The sequence below is a fragment of the Canis aureus genome, chromosome 13 (assembly GCF_053574225.1).
Source record: "Canis aureus isolate CA01 chromosome 13, VMU_Caureus_v.1.0, whole genome shotgun sequence".
Taxonomy (NCBI): domain Eukaryota; kingdom Metazoa; phylum Chordata; class Mammalia; order Carnivora; family Canidae; genus Canis; species Canis aureus.
Window position 1 is genome coordinate 57656734 of NC_135623.1, and position 25555 is coordinate 57682288.

A 25555-nucleotide genomic window follows, 5' to 3' on the forward strand; every position below is an offset into this window, starting at 1 on the left:
GGTGATGAGCAAATGAGCCCAAGGCCATTGCTTGGTCCACCATATAAATAAGTTTATTGCACTTTTCCATGGCTACAGCCTGACTTTAGGCATCATTTTTGCAAATGTGGGCTATTGGTTATATAGGGACAGAGCAAAAGACTGTAAGATGCTTATAAAAATTCATTGGCATGGTTAGAAAAATAAAAGTATATTTATGTTGATGTGTGGTTAGCGGAGTCCACTTCATAGCTCAAATTCATATGACATCTGACTTAATCTTACCTTTCTCAGAGAAGTACAAAGGAATCATAGAATCATAAATATGGAACATCCACATAATTAGTTATAAATTTCCTCATCTACAAAGAATAAATGCATTTGAAGATAAAGTTGAACACAATGGCTTTGAATTTTTCATTTCATTTCAGGTTGTGGGCTGACCTGAGTAAGTGATTTTCACTCATAATTTACAATGCATTGAGGGACAGCTAAGCAGAACATAACCAAAAACCTTGTCAAAGCCAAGAAAGTTTTGTAGCTTTCATTCCATCTACAAAATCCTTCAATGTCATTGACAATTAAACCTTCCGTTTCTCCTCTTTATTAAACCATGTGGATAGGCATCCCTTTCATATCCTTAAAAAAGAAAGTAAAAGATTTTTAAAATATGTAATTTAGGTCTTGAAGTTAGTAATTTCTAGAACCATCTGAGAAGCCTCAAGGGATCTGACCATTCATCCATATATTATCCAAATGGCTTCTGTTGTGATTTTACCCAGTCCCATTAACCATACTATTACATGATCTCTTAACTTGGGAATCTAGTGTGTTTATCACTTCTGAAAAAATATCAGCAGCCCATTAGATATGTTTCCTTCAGTACAGTGCTTTGTATGTTGGCAAATCAGGGGCTTGATGATGAGTTCACTGTGGGACGTTGAATTAAGTCAGTTAATTGGGGCTCCAGCTCTTTCGAAGGGTTGGGTGAAGCTCTGCTTATGGGTAATTGAAACTTCAGGTTGCCAAGAGGTAGGTGACTAAGAAGTAGCTGTTGTGGATCAAGGGAAACATTTTAATTGGATGATGGGCATTCTCAAAGGGTATATAGCAATTTTCTGAGTTGCATAATCTAATAGTTTGAAATTTAGAATGTAGTGTGATGTCATCTCTCCAACTTTTAAAAGGACACGCATCTCCCTCTGTAATTATTTTGTGTATTATTTTTCATAACACTTAGACTAATGCCAAGGGATATATGATGGTTAGGGATGTGTGGAACAGCTTTGCCAGAGTTTTAGTCCTATGTAGTGGCATTTTCTTGACAAAATTCCTGGCAAAGTCTTCTATGTTTCCAAATCCTCCTTGTCGTCCTTGTTCTCAGTTCATTTCCAAGAAGTTTACCTGTGTTTAAATGAACTCAGTTCAAATAAAGTCCTGCCCAGATTATAACTTGTGAATCGCTCTCTCCCTTATTGAGTCTTAACAAAATATATGATGAAAGAAATAGTAAACTCACCAAGAATGTCAAACACATTCTGCAGATCATTACACTCAGAGTTTATAGAGAATAAGAATTTTGTCTACTGATACTATGAAGAGGTAGAGAATTTGAGATCTACTCAACAGATTAATCTGGGATCAGTGTCTAAATTTTTGTGTATGGCATAGTAGAAAGAACCCTGGACCAGGAGCTAAGACACCGGAAGCCTGGCCCTGGTTCTGCAACTATCTTGCCATGTAACTCCGGGCATGTCATTTAATTTTGCAGGGTGTCATTGCATTTCCCATCTGAAAAATGAGGGTGTCTGGTTAGATTACTTAGAAAACCTCTAAAATTCCATGATTCTTTTCTTTTCTTTTTTTCTTTTTAAATATTTTATTTATTTATTTATTCATGAGAGACACAGAGAGAGAGAGATGCAGAGACACAGGCAGAGAGAGAAACAGGCTCCATGCAGGGAGCCTGATGTGGGACTCGATCCCAGGACTCCAGGACCATACTCTGGGCCGAAGGCAGGCACTAAACTGCTCAGCCATCTAGGGATCCCCCCATGATTCTTTTCTGAAAATGAAACTTTCTGAGTAAAAGTTTGAGGTTAGCTTTGTTTTTTTCCCCTGGTTTGTGTCTTTATCCCACTAGAAAGGGAATCATGCTGCTCTTTTTTGACATCTAAAATGCTTCTTAATAAGTTTTAGTCATTCATTCATTTACGTTGGGAAACATCTTTTTCCCAACAGATTCCTTTCCTCACACTCTTCTGCTCAGGGAGCAGCGTGGTAGAAGAGAAAGGACTTGGCTTCATTGCTTACAGGTTGGATGACTTTAGGAAATTGATTAAACTCTCTGATTCTCAGTTTCTGTAACAATAAAATGGGAATAATAATTCCTACCACCACTCCTCCAAGTGGTTTTGAACAGGAGATGGAATCAAGCATGAGATGAGCTCTCATGCAGCATTTACCATACATGAATTTGCTCACCCTGCTTGCCACCGTCCTTCCCCATCAGATGGTCCTGTTCTTTCTCACCTTTGATAGAGAGTGCAAGGGGGTCTCCTGGCACCAAGCTGCCCCACAGTGTCTGGTGCTTAATAGATGCTGAACAATGCAAAAACATTAAATGAATGAATGGATTGAATAAATCTTAAAAAAAAATGCCTTAAGTAAACTTGTGGGATGCCCTTACAGGGAAGGATCCTGTTGAACCCAGAAGATACTGAGGCTTAAAAAACTGGGCCGAAGGGGAATGAAATTAACCATTTTAAAGTGAACATTCAAGCTGTACATAGTATATTCACAATGTTATACAAACACTACCTCTCTTTAGTTCCAAAATAAAGCCTGCACCCATGAAGCAGTTTCTCCCTATCCACTGCTGCTCAGTCCTGGGCGATCACCAATCTGCATTTTGTCTCTATGGATTTATCTATTCTGGATATTTCATATAAATGGAATCATATATTATGTGACTTTTTATGCCTGGCTCTTATCACTGAGCACGAAGTTCTTTTTTTTTTTTTTATTAAAGATTTTATTTATTCATGAGGGACACACAGAGAGAAGCAGAGACATAGGCAGAGGGAGAAGCAGGCTCCATGCAGGGAGCCTGACGCAGGACTCGATCCCGGGACCCCGGGATCACCACCTGAGCCGAAGGCAGACGCTCAACCACTGAGCCACCCAGGGCCCAAGCACAAAGTTCTTGGGGTTCATCTATGTTGTAGTATGTATTGGTAGTGTGTTCTTTTCTATGGCTGAATACTATTCCATTGCATGTATGTACCACAATTTATTTATCCATTAATCTGTTAATGAACATTTAAATTGTTTCCACCTTTTTATCATGAATAATGCTGCTCTGAATATGAGTATACAGGTAACTATTTGAATATTTTCAATCCTGCTCAGTCCTTTTTGCAATCCTGTTTTCAATCCTGGTATATACAGAGGAGTGGAATTGCTGGATCATTTGATAATTCTATGTTTGACCTTTTTTTTAAAAAAAAGATTTTATTTATTTATTCATGAGAGACACAGAGAGAAAGAGGTACCACAGGCAGAGGAAGGAGCAGGCTCCATGCAGGGAGCCCGACATGGGACTCGATCCCAGGTCTCCAGGATCACACCCTGGGCTGAAGGCGACCCCTAAACCGCTGAGCCACCTGGGCTGCCTTATGTTTGACCTTTTGAAGTGGTGTTTTCCACATAAGCTGAACCACCAGCAATGTATGAGAGTTCTAGTTTTGCCTCATCCTTTTTAACACTTTTTCTTTTTTTTTAAATAGCTATCCTAGTGGTTGTTAAGTGGTACCTTACTGTGTTTTGATTTGCATTTCCCTAATGACTAATGATATTGAGTATCTATCGTTCCATGGGCTTATTGGCCATTTGTATATCATTTTTAGAGAAATGCCTATTCAAGACTTTTGTCCATATTCAAAGTGGATTGTTTTGTTGTTGAGTCATAAGAGTTCTTTATATATTCTGGATATTAGACCCCTATTGGATATATGATTTGCAAATTTTTACTCCAACTCTAGGTTGGAGGTTACCTTTTCACTTTCTTGATAATGTCCTTTGATGCACAAAAGGTCTTAATTTTGATGAAGTCCAATTTATCTATTTTTTCTCTTGTCATTCATGCTTTTGGTGTCCTGAAGCTTTTGTTTTGTTTTGTTTTTGAGATTTTATTTATTTATTCATGAGAGACACAGGCAGAGGGAGAAGCAAGCTTTATTCAGGGAGCCCCACGTGGGACTCAGTCCTGGGTCTCCAGGATCACATTCTGGGCCGAAGGCAGCACTAAACTGCTGAGCACCCCCACCCCCACCCCATCCCCGGGCTGCCCTGAAGCTTTTTTTTTTTTTTAAATAAGAGAATCATGATGCTTTAGAGGAAAACTAGACCTTTTCTAGAAGGTCTGTTCTTTAAAGTCAAGAGCCATGGCAGTCCAGATACAACAGCTCTTTTGGAATCGTTAGAAGAGGAGAATAAGAAGCTGCTTCATACGTTATTTGGAAGGGCCACCGGAGGAGTCTTCCTTTAATAGGAGTTAAATACCAGTGACAGAATCATAACATTTTAAAAACTGACATAGATTAGAAAGGACAGTGCCTTTTGATTATGATTTTTATGATCAAAGTCAGAAGGGCTTCACAGAGCATTTGTGGAAAATAAGTATATGTCAACATTTTTCTGTTTCTTTGCTAGTTAATTTTGATAGCTACTCTGCTCCCCTATGTAAATAATGAGACTGCTCCAAATTGTAATGACTGTACTTTTCTCAAAGTTTGTATGACTATAATTCATGCAATGCCACAAATCAGCCAAATAACTCTTAACTTTATTTTTACTTCAGTGTATCATTTAGAAAAAAAAAACCACAGTTTATTTTCTTGTTCTTGGTTATTATCATAGGGTATTGAAAGGTTAAGCTGGCATAGTAGCTTTAAAAGCAGAATTTAGTTAAGATCAAGAGAGAAAAAAAAAGCCATGGCTATCCCGTCTTCTTCTTCCAAACATACTGAACTAACTTCTGCTTTGTGTGTATATGTATGATCAGATAAAGTGAGTATCTAAAAAATGAATGTGAACCATTTATATTTGGGGGCAAAAATAAGCCCCTTTCTCTGGGTTCTGAAGACATACCAATCAAATCCAACGTTTTCTCTGTGGAGGTAGTGAATGCTTCTCATCAGACACTTTATTCTTTTTTTTTTCAGACACTTTATTCAACAAAATAAGCATGTCATAAAAGCAGCTTCCTTGGACTTTGTTCTTTGATTGAAAAACTGCTATCTACCTAAATAAATAGTACACTTATTGACCCCAGAAGAGTGAAGATGACTAGTGCAACACCAATGTTTGGGACTTTAAACATATGTATTATTATGTGTGAGGCATACAAACTTTTCCTTGAAATTGGTCTGCCCACAGTGATTAAACTTTTCAGCTTGGACTCCTTTCATGCTGCTGGGCTATAAAGATGAGAACTTGGCCCTTCCTATCTGGCTGTCTCCCTCGGGCTCTCGGTCTGGTCTCCCCGTCTCCCCGACTTCAGAATGAAACATAATATCTTAAGCTAACAGAGCCCAAAGAGGCTGATCATTGGCTCCCATTGTCCCCTGATACTGCAGCCCCGCCCCTTTGGCTTGTGCTGACAAGCTGTTTATATTTTTGTAAGGGCCACCCTTTAACTCAGCAGCCTGATGACTATAATGGGCCCAATTGTCTGTGGGCTGCAGAGAGCTGAGTCCCCACATCCGAGGAGGCTGGGGCCAGTCTCTGATGCACCAGAGTGGCCGTTATGGAACACGGGTAAGGACGATTCTGAGGACGTGATGATGCTTTTTACGGGCTAGCTGGTTAATCCTGGGCACCAGTTAGGAGAAACAAGTTGTGATTGAATTGCTAGCTTTTTCTCGGTTTTAAATTGTGTTGCCTGCTAGCAACGGGAGGAGACGATCGCTTCTCTGGGAAGTGCTGACAAAGCTCATAGTGATCCTGGCCAACCCAGGCAAGAAATGGGCAGGGAAGCAAAAAACTAGGGGAGGCACACAAGTGGGTTTGATGTCAAAGCAACATGGGAGAGGCAGAGCACACGGCTGCTTCAGGGATGTTGTGAGGCTCAGAGGCTGTTTTGTTTTCGGACTTAAGTGTTCACAGTCAGGAGTTTGGCTCTGCCTCTGTGGGGTTTCTGTAAGCCGGCTGTTAACCGATGTAACTCGGTCGACCCTGTTTGAAGGGGTCTGGTATCTGCTGGTATTTCCAAAGGGCAAGCCATAGGAGTCTTGTATGTCATAAATAGTTCTATTCAGAAATGTGGGAACGGTTTGGAGCTGGCCGGCTGTAAAGTTTTACTGCCCATAAAAGTGCTCAAAGGGTACTCTGGCCGGCTGCAGTGGGGCTCAGGAATGAAGGAAGGGCCCCAGGCGATGAGGGCATTTGTCCTTGACTAACCGAGGAGGAAGTCTGTGGAGCCAGAGGACACCATGTGATTGGGGGTGAAACCTGAAATGGGCTTGGCCTGCCCACCTGGGGTTCTTTCTGGTTTCTGCCTTGTAAGTAAGCGAGAGAGGGTGGAAGAGGGCTCGGGCACCAGTCCCCGCTGCCTGAGTGCAGTATCCCCGCTGCCCTATTTGGTGCTAAGACCCCCTTCGTGGTGCAGAGGGGCGCTGCAGGCTAGGGCGGGGGCGCAATGTGTTTGGGGCCATAAGGGCGGGGGGTGAGGGGGTGGGGGGGGGTTGGCACAGCTAGAGCCCCAGGAATGAATTGCTTTGGGACTGACTGCCTCCGGCTAAACGGAAAAGCACCGCCGGCAGCTTTGATCGGAGACTTTTGTGCCCTCCTTTCTGATGCGCCACCGCTCGGTGTGAAGTCAGTGAACTCCCCCTTGGGGGTTCGGTTCGAGCAGGAAGAGAACCTGAGAAAGGGAAGAGGTGGAGTTTAACTTTTACAGAAACTCAAAGTGACCCGTGAGACTAAGACATCTGATGCTTTATGTATTTCGCTGCCTGTCCTAACCCCCAGAATTTGTATTTATTATCTGGATGTACCACGTTTGAAGCCAACCTGTTTGGGGGCTCCTGGAGGAATTAAGTCAGATGCAGAAGTTGTTCTTAATGAATTTGATCCAGAGCAACCTGAGTGTTTCGGCTCAGTGTACGAATATAGCAGGTGGTCTCTAAGTGAAGCTGTGGTCTCCTGCAGGGCCTGAGGTCCTGGGAGGGGGGCACGAGTGGCCACAGTCTTGTGCAAGGACAGAACTTCTGACTCTGCTGGTGCTGTGGCAGGTGGCGCGGAGGCTCAGCAGGCACAGGACGGGGTGCCCCAGCCAGCCTCCTGCCTCAGGCCTCACACACCCTAACCCTGGCCTCCTTCGGATCTGTGTATCCTCCATTCCCGCTGGACAAGCACCCCCAGATGGCAAGACGGCACAATGACAGAGGACAAAGGAGAGGGCTGATGAGAGAGGAGATGGCGTGAATTCCAGGAGACCCCCCCAAGGCACAAAGACAGCGCTTGTCCAGCTGCTGCTGCTGCTGCTGCTTCTTCTTCTTCTTCTTCTTCTTCTTCTTCTTCTTCTTCTTCTTCTTCTTCTTCTTCTCCTTCTTCTTTTTTGTCTTTTTGTGGGGTTGGGGAAGTATGGTTTATGCTGCTTAAGTTAGAATCTTTTATTTTATTTTTAAATTTTTATATATTTATTCATGAGAGACGCACATAGAGACGCAGAGACACAGGCAGAGGGAGAAGCAGGCTCCTTGTAGAGAGCCCGACATGGGACTCGATCCCGGGTCTCCAGGATCACACCCTGAGCCAAAGGCAGACGCTCAACCAGTGAGCCACCCAGGTGTCCCAAGTTGGAATCTTTTAATTTTAATTTTATTTATTTATTTGAAAGAGAATGAGAGAGAAAGCACGAACGGGGGGAGGGAGAGGGAGAAACAGACTCCCTGCTGAGCAGGGTGATGTGGGGCTCGATCCCAGGACCCTGGGATCTTGATTGGAGCCAAAGGCAGACATTTAACCGACTGAGCCACCCAGGTACCTCTTGTCTAGCTGCTTTTATCAGAATGGTGGGCATGCCAGGTTCTTAGAATTTCAGATACAGAATTTATATGACCTAATGCTAACATAAGAGATTTACAATAACAAGGTTCTTCTAGAGCTTTAAAATACCGAGGACTGTTCTCATGGGCCCACGGAGTCAAACAAACAAGCATGTACGGCTGAAATACATGGTAAATGTCAATGATAATAACAACAACAATTTATTGAGCACTTACTATGTGCCAGGACTTTATCTCACTGGGTCCTCACTACATAAAGTAAGGATAGTTATTGTCCTCACTTAACAGAGAAGGGACCTGGGGCAGAGAGGTTAAGTAACTTGCCCAAAGTCACACGGCCCGTAAGCGACCGACATGTGAGTCACCGGGAAGATGTATAGTACATAACCATGTGTTATGAACTGAGGATTTCCTGTGGAGTACAGCTGGCATTTATACTTACGGTTTTTCAAGAATGCACATAGTCACTGCCACCAAAGTGTGGCCTCCTGCAGAAGCTAATTGGCAACTGGAAAGGAAAGCCAAGAACAACTTCCTTTAAATGGGTGAGACTGCCGGAGCCTAACAGTGTCGCCCCACCAAGCTAAAGGCCAGGAAGGGCCAGCTTCAGGGAGGCGTTTGGGGGAGGGTAGGCCCTGCCACACAGGTGGGCCCATGCTACATGTGTGGCGCCCCAGGAGGGACAACACACAGAAGTACACACTCAGGAACACAGAGGTTGAAAGGAAAACCTCTGATTCAAACAAACCTGGTTCAAGCCTCACCTTTGCCGGATACTTGTATAATTTCGGGCCAGGTGCCTCTTCATCCTCAGACTGTTTCCTCAGCTGGGTGGTGAGGGCAGCCATGTCTGTGTCCCTGGACCATGGGAGGGATGAACTGTAATGGGTAGATGTTCTCACAGTGCTCAGCATACGGCACATAGTAGATATTCTGCTGGGCACCTGGGTGGTTCAGTTGTTGAGCGCCTGCCTTCAGCTCAGAGGGTGATCCCAGAGTCCTGGGATCGAGTCCCCACATCAGGCCCCCGCAGGGAGCCAGCTTCTCCCCCTGCCTGTGTCTCTGCCTCTCTCTGTGTGTCTCTCATGAATAAATAAATAAAATCTTTAAAAAGTATATTAATTCTGCTGCTGGTACTCAAAGGCGGTCCCAAGTTTGTGGTTTGCCTCTTAGAAAACGGGTGGTGAGAGGGCGCAGCGTGGCAGACAGAACAGGAGGCCGGCGGTCTGGTCCCTGCTCCTCCACCAGCCATTGTGGGGGCTCCAGATAAGTACACCTGCTTTGCACCACGGTTTCCTCATCTGTCCCTGAGGTGACATTTCCAGGGTCCATTCTAGCTTCTGATCTAGGACTCACTATCTGATAGAAATCTCCCTCATGGGGACCTGTCAGCATGACTCCATCACGGTCTGAAATCACCCCGGTGCTCATGTTGGTCATGCTTAACCATATGGAAGGATCATCTGAGAATTAAGAGAGGGGCTTGAAATACTCACTTGGAATCTGCTAGTTTGAGTTTGAAACTCTAAAGTTTGAAAACTAAGCTTCTTTAATTAAAAAAAAAAAGATTTTATTTATTTGAGAGAGAGAGAGAGAGAGAGAGAGAGGGAGAGGTGGAGGGAGAGGCAGACTCCTTGCTAAGCAGGGAGCCCAGCATGGGGCTCTGTCCCAGAACCCTGGGATCAGGACCTGAGCCAAAGGCAGATGTGTAACCAATGGAGCCACCCAGGTGCCCCTGAAAAATATGCTGCTTCTTTTCTTGGGAGGTAACACATTCAAGTCTGTTATTTTATATAATAAGAAGGCACCCATTTCTTAGATGATCCTTTGGATGTTTGAAGATAATTAGAAAATGAGTTAAATAGACATAGTTTCCTGGAGGCAAAAATTGGGGGAACCAAAAAAAAAAAAAAGCAGCTCTCAGTAGCTGGGGATCCACTGCTCTATGTGTGGTCATGGGTGCTAGGCTCATATGTTCTTATTTATTCTCTCTGCCCACCTTCTGGCTGTTTTAAGACCCACGCTCCAACTTTATAACGGCGACAGCTCCTGTTGTGCCAGACACTCACAGAAGAGGTGCTAGGGGCTCAGAGACCTGCAGGCTTGGGAACTCAGATGGTGTCATGTTCATGCCTTTCTCTCCTGCTGCTCTCTTCCTCTTCTTCCCTTCTTCACTGAAACATTTACTGATCACTAGCCACCATGTGGTAGTCTTTGGGGATTTAAAGCTACAAACCCTGGTGCTGGCCCTAGAAGAATTCACAATCTGTTGAAGAATTCCACCAGGACAGTGTTATGACAGACATATGCACAAGGTGCTGTGGGAGAGAGCACCCTTACCAGACTGGGGACATCAGGGAAGGCCTTTGTGGAGGAACGGATGATACTAGAAGTGAGGGAGTATAGAAGGTTGAGGAGGAGTGGGTCAAAGGGAGATGGAGGGAAGGGTGACTAACACTAGACGTTTCTGATTCAGTTGGCTAGTGATGGATCTTGTGGACATCAGCGTACCAGGGTTTGAAGCCACTGAGTCAAGGGGATCAGCCAATCCAAAGGTCCAGAGGCAGGAGGCAATATTCAGGAAACAACCAGTTGTTTGAAACAAACAGCATGTGAGTGAATGAGTGATCCCGGATGAGGTGGAACTGACAAAAAATGGAGCCAAAGAAAATTATCTTACAAAAACGAAGCAAATGTGGCAAGATCTCGACGGTTGTTTAATCTGAGTGCTGAATATTTAGGGATCCATTGTACTATTATGTCTACTTAGGTGTTTATTACAAATTTTCATAGTAAGTTTTGTGAAAAGTAGAATATCCCATAGACACACCAAGACAGGAATATAGCTCAGAGCTGCACTTGAATCACAGGTCTATTGGTTTCTAGTGACTGCTGGGGACTCTGGGAAATTACTTAACCTGTCCCGTTCTCGTTTTCCTCACACAAACATGGGAATAATAATCATGTCTACCTTATTGGGCTTTTATGAAGATTGAAAGGATAGAGTACGGAGAAGGCCCTCCACAGTATTTGGCATGGGAGTCATCCCTTTTCTATCACAGATGGATCATCTCATTCATTCACATTGAGGTTTCTAGATGATGCTCTACAGGGTGCCAAGCTGAGAACATTTAAATGTTCTGTAAATTACAGAACATGAACCTGCAAGGCAAGGTCTAGAGTTGGGCGCAGATCTGGGGCAGTGGTGGAGAGTGAAGGATATAACCACACCACAGACCTATGTGTGTAAGTTTAGAAGGTTTAGCCCCCGCAGACAATGGCTAAGGAACAGAGAGCCTGCTCACCTCCCTAATGGAACATCAATTTTATTCATAATCGTTTGCATCCCACATATTTTCTGTCTACCTAAATTTTCAAACAAGGCACACCATCACACACACTTCATAGGCAGGCCATTTTGTTACCCAGGATGTTAAAGGGACCCATTAGAAAAGATGGAAGGCAAACCTGGGATCGTATGCTCTGGGGAACCCTCGGGAGCCATTTAGACACACCTTGAGTCGCACCTACTGGAAACTCTATCACCCTCTTATCACACCTGCAGTCCTGATCAGCTTTCCAAGGAGAACGGTTCCTGGCATGTAGGTCTTTAACTGGCAGGTGTGTTTGCCCACTCTCAGCCTGCACTTTTTAGTACCATACCTGACAAGTTGACACTAAGGGGAAGACATGCTTCACATTTTGCACCTGTTGTGCAAATAGAACTTCAGTAAAGTTACTCAAGCAGTTGACTCTAGAAATCACAAGGAGCCAAAGGGCCAACCTCTGACTTTACAAACAGCAAATACGCGCCTTGACACCAGTCTCTGGAACTAACTTGGGAAATGCTGTGTATCTCTTAAAGGGTGTGTAGGAGGAAAACATTTAAATCTGTAGCCTTAATGTCAACTCAGGGCCGGCAGTTTCCATGTGTGTTCTTTGAAGGGTTAAAGAGCTAAAGAAATATATCCTGAGATCCCACCAAGGACCCTCCAAAGGTGGAGTCTCACTGCATGGGAACTTTCTGCTCTTCCCAGAAGGGTAAAGCACAGAGTTTAAACTGAACTTTGAAGCTGTCACCTGACTTCAGAACTGGATGCCATATAGAGCACCGTGTATTTTCTGAGATAGCTTCAAATCATATAGTGTCCCAAGGTATGCCCAGCTGCAACACTGGAAGACTTAATTTAATTTTTTAAAGATTTTATTTATTTACTCATGAGAATATGGTCCCTACAGGGAGCCTGATGCGGGACTCGATCCCAGGATCCCAGGATCATGATTGAGCCAAAGGTAAATGCTCAACCACTGAGCCACCCAGGTTCCCCAATTTTTCTAAAGATTTTATTTTTTAAGTAATCTCCACATCCACCATGGAGCTCAAACCCATAACTCCAAGATCAAGAGTTGCATGCTCTGTGGGCTGAACCAGCCAGATACCCCTGGGTGACTTAATTTTAAATACAAGAACTTTAAGCAAAATGTTGCTGAGGAGCTTGTGTCTGTTGCACAAGTCCTGGGAAATCTGCAAGGCTGGCTCCCTCCAGCGCCCTCAAGCACTTCAGGAGCAACTGGCAATAATTGCATTTCCAGGAACGCCCAAGGGAGCCAGATCTCCTTAATGTGTCACTGACGTACAGCTTCTTCCACTGGGACCACGCAACAAGAACCAGGGCCTCGGGATATGATTCTTCACCTGCACTCCTCACTGGATGACTCTATTTCCTTGAGAACATTTTTAAAAAATATTTTATTTATTTGAGAGAGAGCACACCAGAGGGAGCAGCTGAGGGAGAGAGAATGAAGCGGACTTGGTGCTGAGCCTGGGGCCCAAGGACGCAGGGGTCCACGCAGGGCTTGATCTCACACCTCTGATGTCAGGACCCGAGCTGAAACCAAGAGCTGGTTGCTCAGCTGACTATGCCACCCAGGTGCCCGTCCTCGAGGGCATTTTTCACAACAACAGAAACATAGCACTGCTTGGTAATGTCTTAGAAACGTGGCCCCTTTATTATTACTGTTTTTTAATATTTTATTTATTCATTCATGAGAGACACAGGGAAAGAGGCAGAGACACAGGCAGAGGGAGAAGCAGGCTCCCCACTGGGACCCTGATGCGGGGCCTGATCCCGGGACCCCAGGATCATCACCCAAGCTGAAGGCAGACCCTCAGCCCCTGAGCCACGCAGGCGTGGCAGATGCGGCCTCCTTCACCGTCTTCTCAGCAAGGATAACTGTTGTGTCTCCTGGATATGGTCTGTGGTCTGGGCACACTGGGGGGCACAGCATGAATATTATTAATGCTGGTCCATTCTGGAAAGAGCATGGAAGGACCCTGTAAGGTAGCAGCGACCCTACAGGCCCAGAAGCCTTGTTGGAACCGTGGCAAGCCGCCGGGCCGGGGCCTGGACAGAGCAGCTCTTCCCACCCTCAGCGCAGGCAGTGGGCCAAGGGGCGCCGTTGTCTGGGCGGGCGCCGAGAGGCCGGGGGCCGGGCAGCCGCCAGCCTTCCCACTGCTCCCAGGGGCACGCAGGGACACTGGCGGCTGTCTGTCTGTCCGTCCGTCCCGTGCAAAGCTTGCTTTTCCTCATGGGCTGAGCTCTCCACAACCGGGGCTCGGGGGAGGGAGCTGCTGACAGTGGGGAAGGGACACGAGGTCGGGGTGGAATAGGGCTTGGTGACAGCTGGCCTGTGTCCTGGCCAGAAACTGGGGTGACCGGGGCAGAGAAGTGCCTCGACACGACTCGATGCAAGGCCGCTCCTTCGGAATGAAAGCGCATCGGGCTCGCATCCACACCTTGGGCCCAGGTTGTGACCCCGGGGTCACAGGATCAAGTCCCACACTGGGCTCCCTGCATGGAGCCTGCTTCTCCCTCTGCCTGTGTCTCTGCCTCTCTCTGTGTGTCTCTCATGAATGAATAAATTTAAAAAAAATTATTTTCAAAAGGGTCGGCGGGGGTTCCCTCAGCGCAGCCCCCATTTCCTCCTGTGGAAGCTGTTCTATGTGTGCCCCCTCAGCACCACCCCTTCCAGGATGGAAATCCCCAGTCCCTGTCCTGCAGTCCCTGGAAAGCCCAAAGTGACAAGGGGAGGAGGGCCAGGGGCAGGGACAAGAAAAGAGGTGCTGAGGGCTGCTGGAGATGAAGGGAAACCCTTCCAGGTTTTTTTTTCTCCCCAAGATTTGTTTGTTGCCCTGGTGGGAGTTCTTGTTTGGGGGACTTTTTTTTTTTTTTTTTTTCTCCTTTTAGTCAAAGCAGTGCGATCTGGTGCTGCCATTGGAACAGCCCTTTCCAGTTCCTTCTTAGGGTAATTGGGCACATAGCATCCAGGCCTAGGCTTGTAGCTGTAATTCCCTCTATTAATTCCGAAAGGGATTTAGGTTTTGTTCCGTTCACCTTCTCCTCACAGAGCACGTACTTTCTCAGCCACTGACTGGAAAGTTTTGTGCGTGTGATGTATCACCAGGCCATTAGGCTACAACTTTTCACTCTACAATAGAGAGGACTAACACTGCTTAAGCACTAACTGTATGAGGGACTGTTCTAAGTGCTTTATGTTTATGAGCTGGTGAACACTCCAAACACTCTTATTCTCTATTTTCTTTTTTTTTTTAAGATTGATTTATTTATTCATGAGGGACACACAGAGAGAGGCAAAGACATAGACAGAGGGAGAAGCAGACTCCATGCAGGCAGCCCAATGCAGGACTCGATCCCAGGATCCCAGGAACATGACTTGAGCTGAAGGCAGATGCTGAACCACTGAGTCACCCAAGTGCCTAAGATACATACTCTTATTCTCTATTTCCTTCTTCTTCTTTTAAGATTTAATTAATTAATTAATTAATTAATTAATTAATTTGAGAGAGAGAGCAAGCAGGGAGAGGGGCAGAGGGAGAAACTCAAGCAGACTCCGAGCTGAGCACAGAGCCAGCCATGGAGCTTGATCTCATGACCCTGAAATCATGACCTGAGCTAAAACCAAGAGTCAGATGTTTAACCAACTTAGCCACCCAGGTACCCCTTGAGTCTCTATTTTCAAATGAGGAAACTGAGACTCAGAGAGTTAAGAAAGCTGTCCAATGTCAGACAGCTGGTCAGGGACAGGCTGGCATTCTGCAGGCTCCAGAATCCATATTTTTAGCCCCTATGCCATCCCCCCAGGGGTGCTTCATATTCTTTTGTATGGATGCACAAGAGTTTGTGCATTCATACCCTATTTCTGATCATTTAACGTCTTTCAAAAATTTTTTCTGTTATAAATAATGTCATGATGAATGGTTTTGTAATAATAACTAGTAGTTTTTTTTTTTTTTAAGATTTTATTATTTATTCATGAGAGATAGAGAGAGAGGCAAAGACATAGGCAGAGAGAGAAGCAGGCTTCCCAGGGAGCCCGATGCAGGACTCAATCCCAGGACACTAGGAACATGCCCTGGGCCGAAAGTAGACATGCAACCACTGAGCCATCCAGGCACCCCAATAACTAATAGTTCTTAACAAATGTTAAACCTCTATGTGACAGGTACTGTTTCAAGGGCAATCTTTGTAACAAACTACTATTATTATCATTTAACAGATGAGGAAACTGAGGCACAGAGAGTTGGTGAAATATTTTGTCCCAGATCCACAGTTATGAAGTGGTAGAGCTATCCCAGAGCTACTGCCTGTATGATGGCTGTCTCGACAAATATCCATGATCATGCTTCTGATATTGCTTTGAGAAATAATTTTAAGCTGGAAGTACTAGAGCATAGTAAACACATAGTGTTAAGGATCTGGATTCATATCCTTAACCTACTTTCCAGTAACACTGGATGGTTAGGCTAATTCGTGTTCCCATGAGCACCGTGCAATTAATTAAAGAATCTAAGTTATATACAGCCCTGGGAATTGAAGATGTCCCTCTAGCCCCTGGGCAATGTATTCATAAACTTTATTTATTATTTATTATTTATTTATTTATTTATTTATTTATTTATTTATTTATTTAGATTTTACTTATTTACTCATGAGAGACACACAGAGAGAGGCAGAGACATAGAGGGAGAAGTGGGTCCTCTGCGGGAGCCTGATGCAGGCAGGACTCAATCCCAGGACCCTGGGATCACAACCTGAGCCAAAGGCAGATGCTCAAACAGCGAGCCACCCAGGCACCCCTTCATAAACCTTTTTAGCTTTTGTGGACTTATCTGGGCACTTACTATCATTAATAATAGTTTTATGAAAAAAATAGTTTTATGAAAATATATATCTAGCTAAAAACTACATTTGGAAAGGGGGATCCGTGGTGCTGGTAATATTCTAGTTCTTGATCTGGCTGTTGTGGCTCCTTTGTGATAATTCATTGAGCTGTGGCCTTTAGACTTCTACACTTTCCTGTTTACAATTTCTACTTATTAAGAGTTTGTTTTTTAAAAAGAATCTGTTATCAGATTTACATACTTTGGATGTTAGGCACAGAGCACATTGAAATCTATCGTAAAGAATAAGCAAATGACTCAGTTGTCACCATATTTTCTCCTCATGTTGCATAAAAGGGAATTCTGAAAGAAACATTCTTATGGTTTCTTTTTTTAATTGCTAATGCAAGAATTGAAAAGACGTTGAATTACAACAGTCCTAAGAAGAGCGGTTCTCAAAAAGCCCTTGGCCTATTCTAATTGGTTTTGTTTTGTCCAAGTAAGATGTTTTGGTTTGAAACTTCAGAAGTGTGACACATATTTAACATATGCCGAGTTTATGATGAGTGAATTTTTGGCAAGGATCTGAGAACAATTATTAAGACCCCCAAAGAGAATTGTTCTCTTTCTGTCTTGGCTTTCTAACGTGTTCCTTCTTAATACTTGGTTTTGAAGTCGTGCGTGGTTCTGTGATCTGGCCTGATGCCCCTATTGAGTAATGTCCCTGGAGACTCGGGAGTATCCTTCCATGGCTAATGCATCAGCTCAAGAAGATCAATATATCATCAAGAAAACAGTATGAGAGAGTATGCTTTTACTCTCAGGGAAGCCAGTGGCAATTTCCTTGTCAGATTCCCAATTGTTTTGAAATATTATTTTAGTGCTTATTTCCCTCTGCTGATCTTATATTTGATCTAAAATTAATTGTCTAGCCCCATTCACTTTCTTAGTCTCTGGACTCCACTTATAATTTTTACCCGTTTTTATTCGTCTGCCACAGGGGATTTAAAAGGAAGCAGAATAAGAGAGTATCTTGTGCCTTTTATGACAAGAGAAAATGAGGCATGTTTCCCAATTCTGCCCTTATTTACCACCCCCTACATGGTCTCCCCATGAGATTCTGTGAGTTCTTTGACCAGGTTACTGATATTCCTTTGTTTAGACTGACTTTCCATTTCTACCACCTTACCATTACCTCTGTCTTAGCTCAGGCTGCTATAACAAAATGCCACAGCCTGCGTGGTTTATTTTTTATTTTTATTTTTAAAAAATGTTTTATTCATTTATTCATGAGAGACACAGAAACATCAGACGAGGGAGAAGCAGCCTTCCTGCAGGGAGTCCAATACAGGACTCAATCCCAGGACCCTGGGATCACAACCTGAGCCAAAGGCAGACACTCAACCACTGAGCCACCGCCTGGGTGATTTAAACAATGGAAATTATTTTCTCTCGAGTTCTGAAGGCTGGATATCTAAGATCTAGCTACCTACATGATCAGGTTCTGATGAGGAATCTAGTCTGGGTTGGAAGACAGCAGTTGTGCCTTCACGTGGCCTTTTTACTGTGCACACAAGTGGAGAGAGAAAGAACTCTGTATCCCTTCCTCTTCTTATAAAGATACTATGGATTAGGGTCCCATCCTTATGACTTCATTTAACCTTAATTATTTCCCCAAGGGTCCTATCTCCATATGTCCTAATGTGAGGGTTAGGGATTCAATGTACAAATTTGGTCGGGGTAGAGCAAAGGGAGGGTAGTGGTGGGGAAGGAGGGGACACACAATTCAGTCTGTAATATTAGCACAGCCAATATAATTAAAATTAAGGTTTGTTTTCCCTTTCAAAGTAGCTCTCTGTCCCCTAGTGTTTCTGTTAAATGACATTTACTTTTTTAGTCTGTAAAACATTTTTGGATTTCTGCTAACTGTATTATGAGAATCCAGACATAAAGAAGACATAGACCCCTACTCAAGTAGACTCTTCATAGAATTTATAAAGTAATGAAGTAGATGAATAGAATGCACAAATAATCAGAACATTTGAGACGTTGGAAATACGTCAGGAAATACAATGTGCTGTGGGATTTGGAGGAAGAGATTACCCTCATCCAAGGGCCAGTCTTTGAGCCTCTTAATCCGCGACAGGCAGGGTTTGGTCTAGGGAAGATGTAGCTAAGGCCTCCCCAGGCTCAGTGGGAACAGACACCATGAAGGCAGGAAGGTATGGTTCAGTTGAAACTTAGGAAATCAACAGAGGAACACTGTGGAGTTCAATATTATGTCATACAGGGAGGTTAGGTTCTAAAATTAGCACTTGAGGCTCAGTGACTAAATGGCTCTGGAAAACCTGGACATATTATCTCAAGAGCACAAGTTTCTCCTCAGTGTTAAAACAGACCACGGTTGCTTTGAGCACTGGATGAAGTAGCTGGCTATGTTTAGGGGCTGTCTTGGGTGTGAGTGGGGAGGAAGGAGAGTTGGGGGAGAGGGAGGGAGAGAGGAAAATGAATGAATGAGATCACACTTACTATGGCAGATGCTCATACAGTGGTAACCATGGGAAAGCCAAGAGTGCAGAGAATTGCATTCTCTCCAACTCCTCCCCCCCAAAATGGACAAAGAACATGAAGTGGAAACTTAAAGGAAATATTAATGGAAATGATCATATTTAAAATGTTCCACATCACTAGTGATCAAATAAATACAAATTAAAAAATGTTTATTTTGAGGGCTCCTGGGTGGCTTAGCCAGTTGAATGTCTGCCTTTGGCTCAGGTCATAATTTCAGGGTCCTGGGATAGAGCCCTGCATCAGGCTCCCTGCTTAGCGGGGAGTCTGCTTCTCCCTTTGACCCTCCCCCTTGTGTTTTCTCTCTCTCTCAAATAAATAAAATCTAAAAAAAAGTTAATTTTTAATTGCAGTTTAGGTGACATATAATAGTATATTAACAAATTAATACAAAATTAAAATACAATGATTTACTGTTTTCTCCTTGTCAGATTAGCAAATATATTAAAGTAACACTGTTAGTGAAGGTGCATATCTCAATTTCATACATTGCTAATGGGAATGTAAATTGGTATAACCTTTCAAGAAAGTAATTGTGCATTGTCCTACTCTCTTGAGAGCCCTAGAAATGTTAATACAGCTTGGCTTGATAATTTCACTTACAAGAGTCTAACTTAAAAATATAGAGATGTGGACAGAGATTTGTGTTCAGCTGTTTCATTGAAGTTTTATTTATAGTAATTGGAAGTTTAGAAACAATCTAAATGTGAACACTATGGAAACTGGTTATATAAATGATATATATATCAATGGCATATTCATTATTTAAAAAAAGTGTTTTCTAATAATTCTACTGATATAAAATGAATATTTTAATGTTTTTTAAAGATTTTTTTATTTTAATTTTTTTAAAGATTTTATTTATTTATGAAAGACACACAAAGAGAGAGAGAGAGAGAGAGGCAGAGACACAGGCAGAGGGAGAAGCAGGCTCCATGCAGGGAGCCCGATCTGAGACTCAATCCCAGGTCTCCAGGATCACATCCTGGGCTGAAGGCGGCACTAAACCGCTAAGCCACCCAGGGATCCCCAATTTTTTTAATTTTTTAAAAGATTTTATTTTTCAGTAATCTCCACACCCAATGTGGGGCTCAAACCTACAATCCTAAAATCAAGAGTCACATGCTTGACCGACTTATCCAGCCAGGTGCCCTTATAGGATTTGTTTTTTAAAAACAGGTTCCAAATTATATATATATAGTAAAAATATGCACAAGGGGAAAAAAAAGACAATAAATGGTAATGTCATTTACTAATTCTGTTCATATGCATATGTAATTATATTCATATACAAATATGTACTAAGCATATTGTATGACTTACAATTTATTTATCTGTATGTAGTAGGTCTACAGATAGATTTCTATTTAATTCTTTTTTTTTTAAGATTTTATTTATTTATTCATGAGAGACACACAGAGAGAGAAAGAGACACAGGCAAAGGGAGAAGCAGTTTTCCTGCAGAGCCTGATGTGGAACTCGATCCCAAGACCCCAGGACCACGGCCTGAGCCGAAGGCAGATGCTCAACCACTGAGCCACCCAGATGCCCCTCTGTTTTATTCTTTATACTTTTCTGAGTTTTCCATATTTTCTAGAGCATCTAATTCCTTTTTATCTAAAACATACATTTTAATAAATCCATTTCATCTCTTAGGGCCCAAGACCACCCTTACATAAAGTTCTGGTTACTGTAGTAGAAAGTGCTCTTTCACTTTTTCTGTGACTTTCATATCTCTTTTATCACATATGGTCTTGAATTACAGCCACTTGTACATGTGATTTTCTTCCCAACTAGTGTGGGAGCTCCTGGGGAATAGGGAGCAAACTAAGTTTGTAAGCAAAGCCTAGCTCTCCCTCCCACCTTTTCCATAAAACCTATCCTGATGCTTAAAAAAGTGGGTGAGTTCTTCCTGTGAATCCTCGAAACACTTCTTTATGGCTCTTTAATTCTGCTTTGGATTATTGTGAATTGTATTTGTCTTGAGCCCCCTATTCATCATCCAAGCCCTTATTACAGGAAACGAATCTTGTTCCTTTTTGTGCCCAGAGAGGTGCCTTGCATTAAAGTGTATGCTCAGTAAACATCAGTTGGATTTATGACTGAATGAACCCAGGCGCTTTCCAGCTATTTCAAATAGGTGCTTTTCAGTTAGCACCTAATCTGAAAAGTTTAAGGTTGCTGAACTGGTTCAGGGGCAAGGAGATGGGATAAGAGAGCCTACAAAAACTAAGTTGACTCAAAGCACTGAGCAGTGGCAGTTATAAAGCCTAATCTGCCAGGAAATGTGTTTACTTTAGACTCATGATACCCCCAAGTAATAATCTTTGCTTCTCTCTGGGTCCTGAGAGCTTTCTGTGAAGCTTTACCATTTTTTACCATTTCACAAACTCCTAGAGATTAATTCCCAAAAGAATTCCATTCTTCCTGTCATAAATTGAACACCATAGATTCACCCTGCATCCAATTTTAGGCCTCAGTCCTCCAAATGTGGCCATTAAGAGAAGAGTTTAGAATCAAAGATTGTATAGATATTTTAGAATTTAAAAAATAAGGAAATAAATTACAAGATTCAGTTCAATTTAACACATTGTGCTCTAGGTTTTTGCAAAACCTTGTCCTGGGCACGGTGGATGGTGTAAAGGTTAAATAGGACACTGATCTCATTCCTAAGAGCCCACATGGTGATGGCAGTGTAATAGAAGGAAGGGAGGGGTGGAGTGGGAGGGGTCTGGAGAGAAAGGAGGACATTGCACTTGATTTCCAAGGTTCTGGGTCAGGATTGGATAGAGGTGGGAATAGTTGGGAGGGCTGCTGGCAGCTGTAATTGTGTTGGTGGTGGCCACTGATACGTTGGGACTGTGCCCCAAAATGTAAGATGTGGGTGAATGGGATTCAGATCAAATAAGAAAAGCTCTGGGCACCTGGATGGCAGAGTTGGTTGAGCATCTGACTCTTAGTTTCGGGTCAGGTCGTGATCTCAGGGTCATGAGAGGGCTCCCCACATCGTGCCTGCTCTGCCCTCAGCACAAGGTCTCCTTGAGATTCTCTCTCCTTCTCCCTCTGCCCCTCCCCCCTCAAATAAATAAATACATCTTTTTAAAAATGAGAAAAGCTCTAGAAAAAGAAACCCAAATTCTAAGGCAATATTGGACAGAAGATGTAAATGAGACATATTGTTCTAGAAAATAAAATAGTAAAGGATTATATTTAATAGAACTCAGTGCATCCGCCAGCATCCTTAGCTACTGATAATAGAAACTACTCTAGTTAGTTTGACCATAAAAGGAATTTATTTAAAAAAAAATATAAGAACAGGGCAGCCTGGGTGGCTCAGCAGTTTAGCGCTGCCTTTGGCCCAGGGCATGATCCTGGAGACGTGGGATCGAGTCCCATGTCGGGCTCCCTGCAAGGAGCCTGCTTCTCTCTCTGCCTGTGTCTCTGCCTCTCTCTCTGTGTGTCTCTCGTGAATAAATAAACACAATCTTTAAAAAATATATATATAAGAACATCTTCAAGAAAGTGAAAGGGCAACCTACAGAATAAGAAAAAATATTTTCAAATCATATATCTGACAAGAGGCTTGTGTCCAGAATATAAAAGTTCAACTTTAAAGGACAATTAAATGGGATCCCCGGGTGGCTCAGCGATTTAGCACCTGCCTTTAGCCCAGGGCGTGATTCTGGAGTCCCGGGATTGAGTCCCATGTCCGGCTCCCTGCACGGAGCCTGCTTCTCCCTCTGCCTGTGTCTCTGCCTCTCTCTCTCTCTCTCTCTCTCTCTCTCTCATGAATAAATAAATAAATAAATCTAAAAAAATAAGTAAATAAAGGACAATAAAAATGGAGAAACAAGGATGGTTGCACAACAATGTGAATGTACTTAATGTCACCGAACTGCACACATAAAAATGGTTAAAATGGAAAATTCTATGTTATGTATATTTAACTACAATTTTAAAAAGTTTTTTTTTAAATAAATGTGCAAAATATTTCTGGGGCACTTCAGTGGCTTAGTCAGTTGCGCATCCCACTCCTGATTTCAACGGAGATCAAGGTCTCAGGATCTTGGAATCAAGCTCCAAGTCAGGCTCCACACTCAGCAGGGAGTCTGCCTCTCTCTCTCTCTCTCTCTCTCTCTCTCTGTTCCTCCCCATTCATGCACACACACTCTCTCTCTAATAAATAAATCTTTAAAATAAAATAGAATGTGCAAAAGATTTCAGTGGACATTTCTTCAAAGAAGATATGCAAATGGCAGATAAGCACCTGAAAAGATACTCAACATTATTAATCATTAGGGAAATGCAAATCTAAACCACAGTGAATACCACTTCACACCCACTATGAAATCAGAACCTTCATAAATTGCTAGTGGTAATGTAAAATGATGTAACTGATTCAGAAAATAGTCTGATAGTTCCTCAAAATTTTAAACAGAATTACCATATGATCCAGCAACTCAACTCCTTGGTATATCCAAGAGAAATGAAAATACATGTCCAAACAAAAAATTGTACTTACATGTTCGTAGCAGCCTTATTCATACTAGCCAAGGAGTGGAAACAACGGATATCCATCAACTGATGAATGGATAAACAAAATGTGGTGTAGTCACACAATGGAATATTATTTGCCAATAAAAAGGAATGTAGTACTGGTACATGCATGTTGCAATATGGAAAACCCTTGGAAAAAAATTGCTAAGTGAAAGAAGCCAAAAACAAAAGGCCACAAATTATATGATTCCATGTGTATAAAATACCAGAATAAGCAAATCCTTAAAGATAGAAAGTGGATTAGTGGTCGCCAGGGGCTGAGATGAGGGGGAATGGGGAGGGACCACTAGTGTGGTCGGACTTTGGAGTTATAATGGTCACTACCTCACAACGTTACCTAAGGTAATTTCCAAATAGGAAATGAAAATAAGAACAGATGTAATTAGTTAAAATGAGATCAGACTGGAGTAGGGTGTGCCCCTAATCCAATATGACTGGTGTCCTTATAAAGGGGGAATGTGGACACCCTCACCCAGGGAGAGTAGCAGGTGAAGACTGGAGTTATGATGCCACAAGCCAAGGAACTACCAGAAGTGAGGAGAGAGTCCTGGAACAGATCCTTTCCTGGCACCGTCAGAGGGAGCATGGTCCTGTTGACACACTGACCTTGGATATCTAGCCCGCAGAAGCCTGAGACAATACATTTTTGTTGTGGAAGCCACTCAGTTTGTGGCACTTTTTTTATGGCAGCCCTAGCAAAAGAAGTGAGTTGTTTTCTACTCCTGTATTTAGTCTTTCTTTCTTTCTTTCTTTCTTTCTTTCTTTCTTTCTTTCTTTCTTTCTTTCTTTCATCTTCTTTCTGATTTTATTTATTTATTTGAGAGAGGGAGCACGAGCAGGGGGAAAAGGAGAAGCAGGCTCCCCACTGAGCAGGAAGCCCAATGCTGGGCTCAATCCCAGGACCCTGAGATCATGACCTGAGCCAAAAGCAGACACAACCCACTGAGCCACCCAGGCGCCCCATTTACCTTCTACTTCTAGGTGGACAACTGTCTAATTTGTATTGCTAGCCCATAACATCCCAAATACCTTACAGATCCATGTGGCTGTCTTGCCTGCTGGGATCTTTGCATTTGGATATCCTACAAAAGCCATAAACTCAACTTGTCTAAAGTCAAGTCATCATTTCTCTGGTCCCACTTGCTCCTCCTCCTTCATTTCTCTGCCTTGACAGATGGTACTCTCTGTCCACCCTGGTGCACATGCATGTCAGAACCTGGGTGATAGCCTATGGCTCCGCTCCCCTCCTTGTTCCCAGGCATGACATCCTAAAGGTTTCACCTCTCACATCTTTAGAGTCTTTCCCATCCACCCCAGCCCACCTCCACCCCCTTCCTATGCCATCTTCCTTCCATATATATATGCCTTCCTCAGTAATCTGAAACACAAGGGTTCCCAGAGCTTCCAAATTCCAGAGCTCAGCAGATGAGACCTTTGTGGTCTGACTCCTTGCGGTGGGTCCTCCATAACCACATCTCTCACCGGCTTCCTGCAGCGGTACAGGAGTTCAGATCTTCCCCCTGCCTCTGTCTCCTCATTCGGCCTGTTGCCTGCTCAGTCCCCAGAACTCAAATGCAGCCTCCTGTGGGAAGCCTTCCTTGATTTCCAGCATGAAGGAAAATCTGCTCGTGTGTCCCCCTAACCCTCTGGCCATACCCTCCATCATAGCAATTTCTCCGTGCGATGACACTGTTGGTCTCCTCGGCTCACCCCAGGCGGCCCCCCAGTAGTAAGGCACTTTAGAGTAGAGACTGCAGGCTTTTCCCAGCTTTCTGTTCTCAGCCCGGTGCCTGGCACATGGGAGGCACTCATGTATGTATCCAGAAGGAAGCAAGGAAGTCGGGGGTGGGGGGTTGGGGGGGTTGGGGGGGGGAGACTTCCTACCCCAACCTATTTTGCAGAATAAACACTCAGTCCCCAAGAGGCAGTACTTTCTGGGCTGTGTCGCAGTTGACTCAGTGTCAACTTACCAAACTTACTAAAGCAGACGCAGAGGTGGTTTCCTGTGTCACACTCAGGACTCGCGATTGCTTTCCGTGGTGCGGACCGTGTGCCCGGGGCGCCGGCCCTCGTCAGGCCAGAGCCGGTCCCCAGGGGCTGAGCCTGCAGCCGGGAGTCCAGGCGGGGCCGGGAGGGCGCGTCTGCAGGAGTGACCCCCCCGCCCCCGGGCTGCCGCCGGCCCCGCCCCGAGGCCGGG

General features: G+C 43.6%; 2 protein-coding genes across 9 annotated transcripts in view; one reads left to right on the forward strand and one right to left on the reverse strand.

Moving 5' to 3' along the window:
- The window catches only part of TRIM2 (tripartite motif containing 2), a 168563-nt gene that overhangs the window by 43398 nt on the left and 99610 nt on the right, over nucleotides 1-25555 (forward strand). Inside the window, exon 1 of one of the 7 annotated variants that reach the window (XM_077846420.1) lies at nucleotides 5647-5799. The exons of 5 other annotated variants lie outside the window; for them this stretch is intronic. In XM_077846420.1, coding sequence (XP_077702546.1) covers nucleotides 5770-5799 — 30 coding nt within the window. In that variant the 5' untranslated portion in view covers nucleotides 5647-5769. Of the gene's footprint in view, nucleotides 1-5646; nucleotides 5800-25555 lie in introns of those variants that run through there. One more of the 7 variants, XM_077846421.1, reaches the window with a different exon arrangement.
- Nucleotides 4745-25509, reverse strand: LOC144282569 (uncharacterized). 2 transcript variants are annotated; one of them, XM_077846427.1, is made up of 4 exons: nucleotides 25329-25509; nucleotides 8816-8909; nucleotides 8494-8559; nucleotides 4745-6904 (listed from the first exon to the last, which is right to left on the reverse strand). In XM_077846427.1, exons 2-4 carry the CDS (start codon nucleotides 8857-8859, stop codon nucleotides 6664-6666), a joined length of 351 nt encoding a protein of 116 aa, XP_077702553.1. In that variant the 5' UTR covers nucleotides 8860-8909; nucleotides 25329-25509; the 3' UTR covers nucleotides 4745-6663. The 2 variants fall into 2 exon arrangements, with proteins under 2 accessions (XP_077702553.1, XP_077702554.1); XM_077846428.1 differs by lacking the exon at nucleotides 25329-25509 and having other exon boundaries at nucleotides 8816-9091.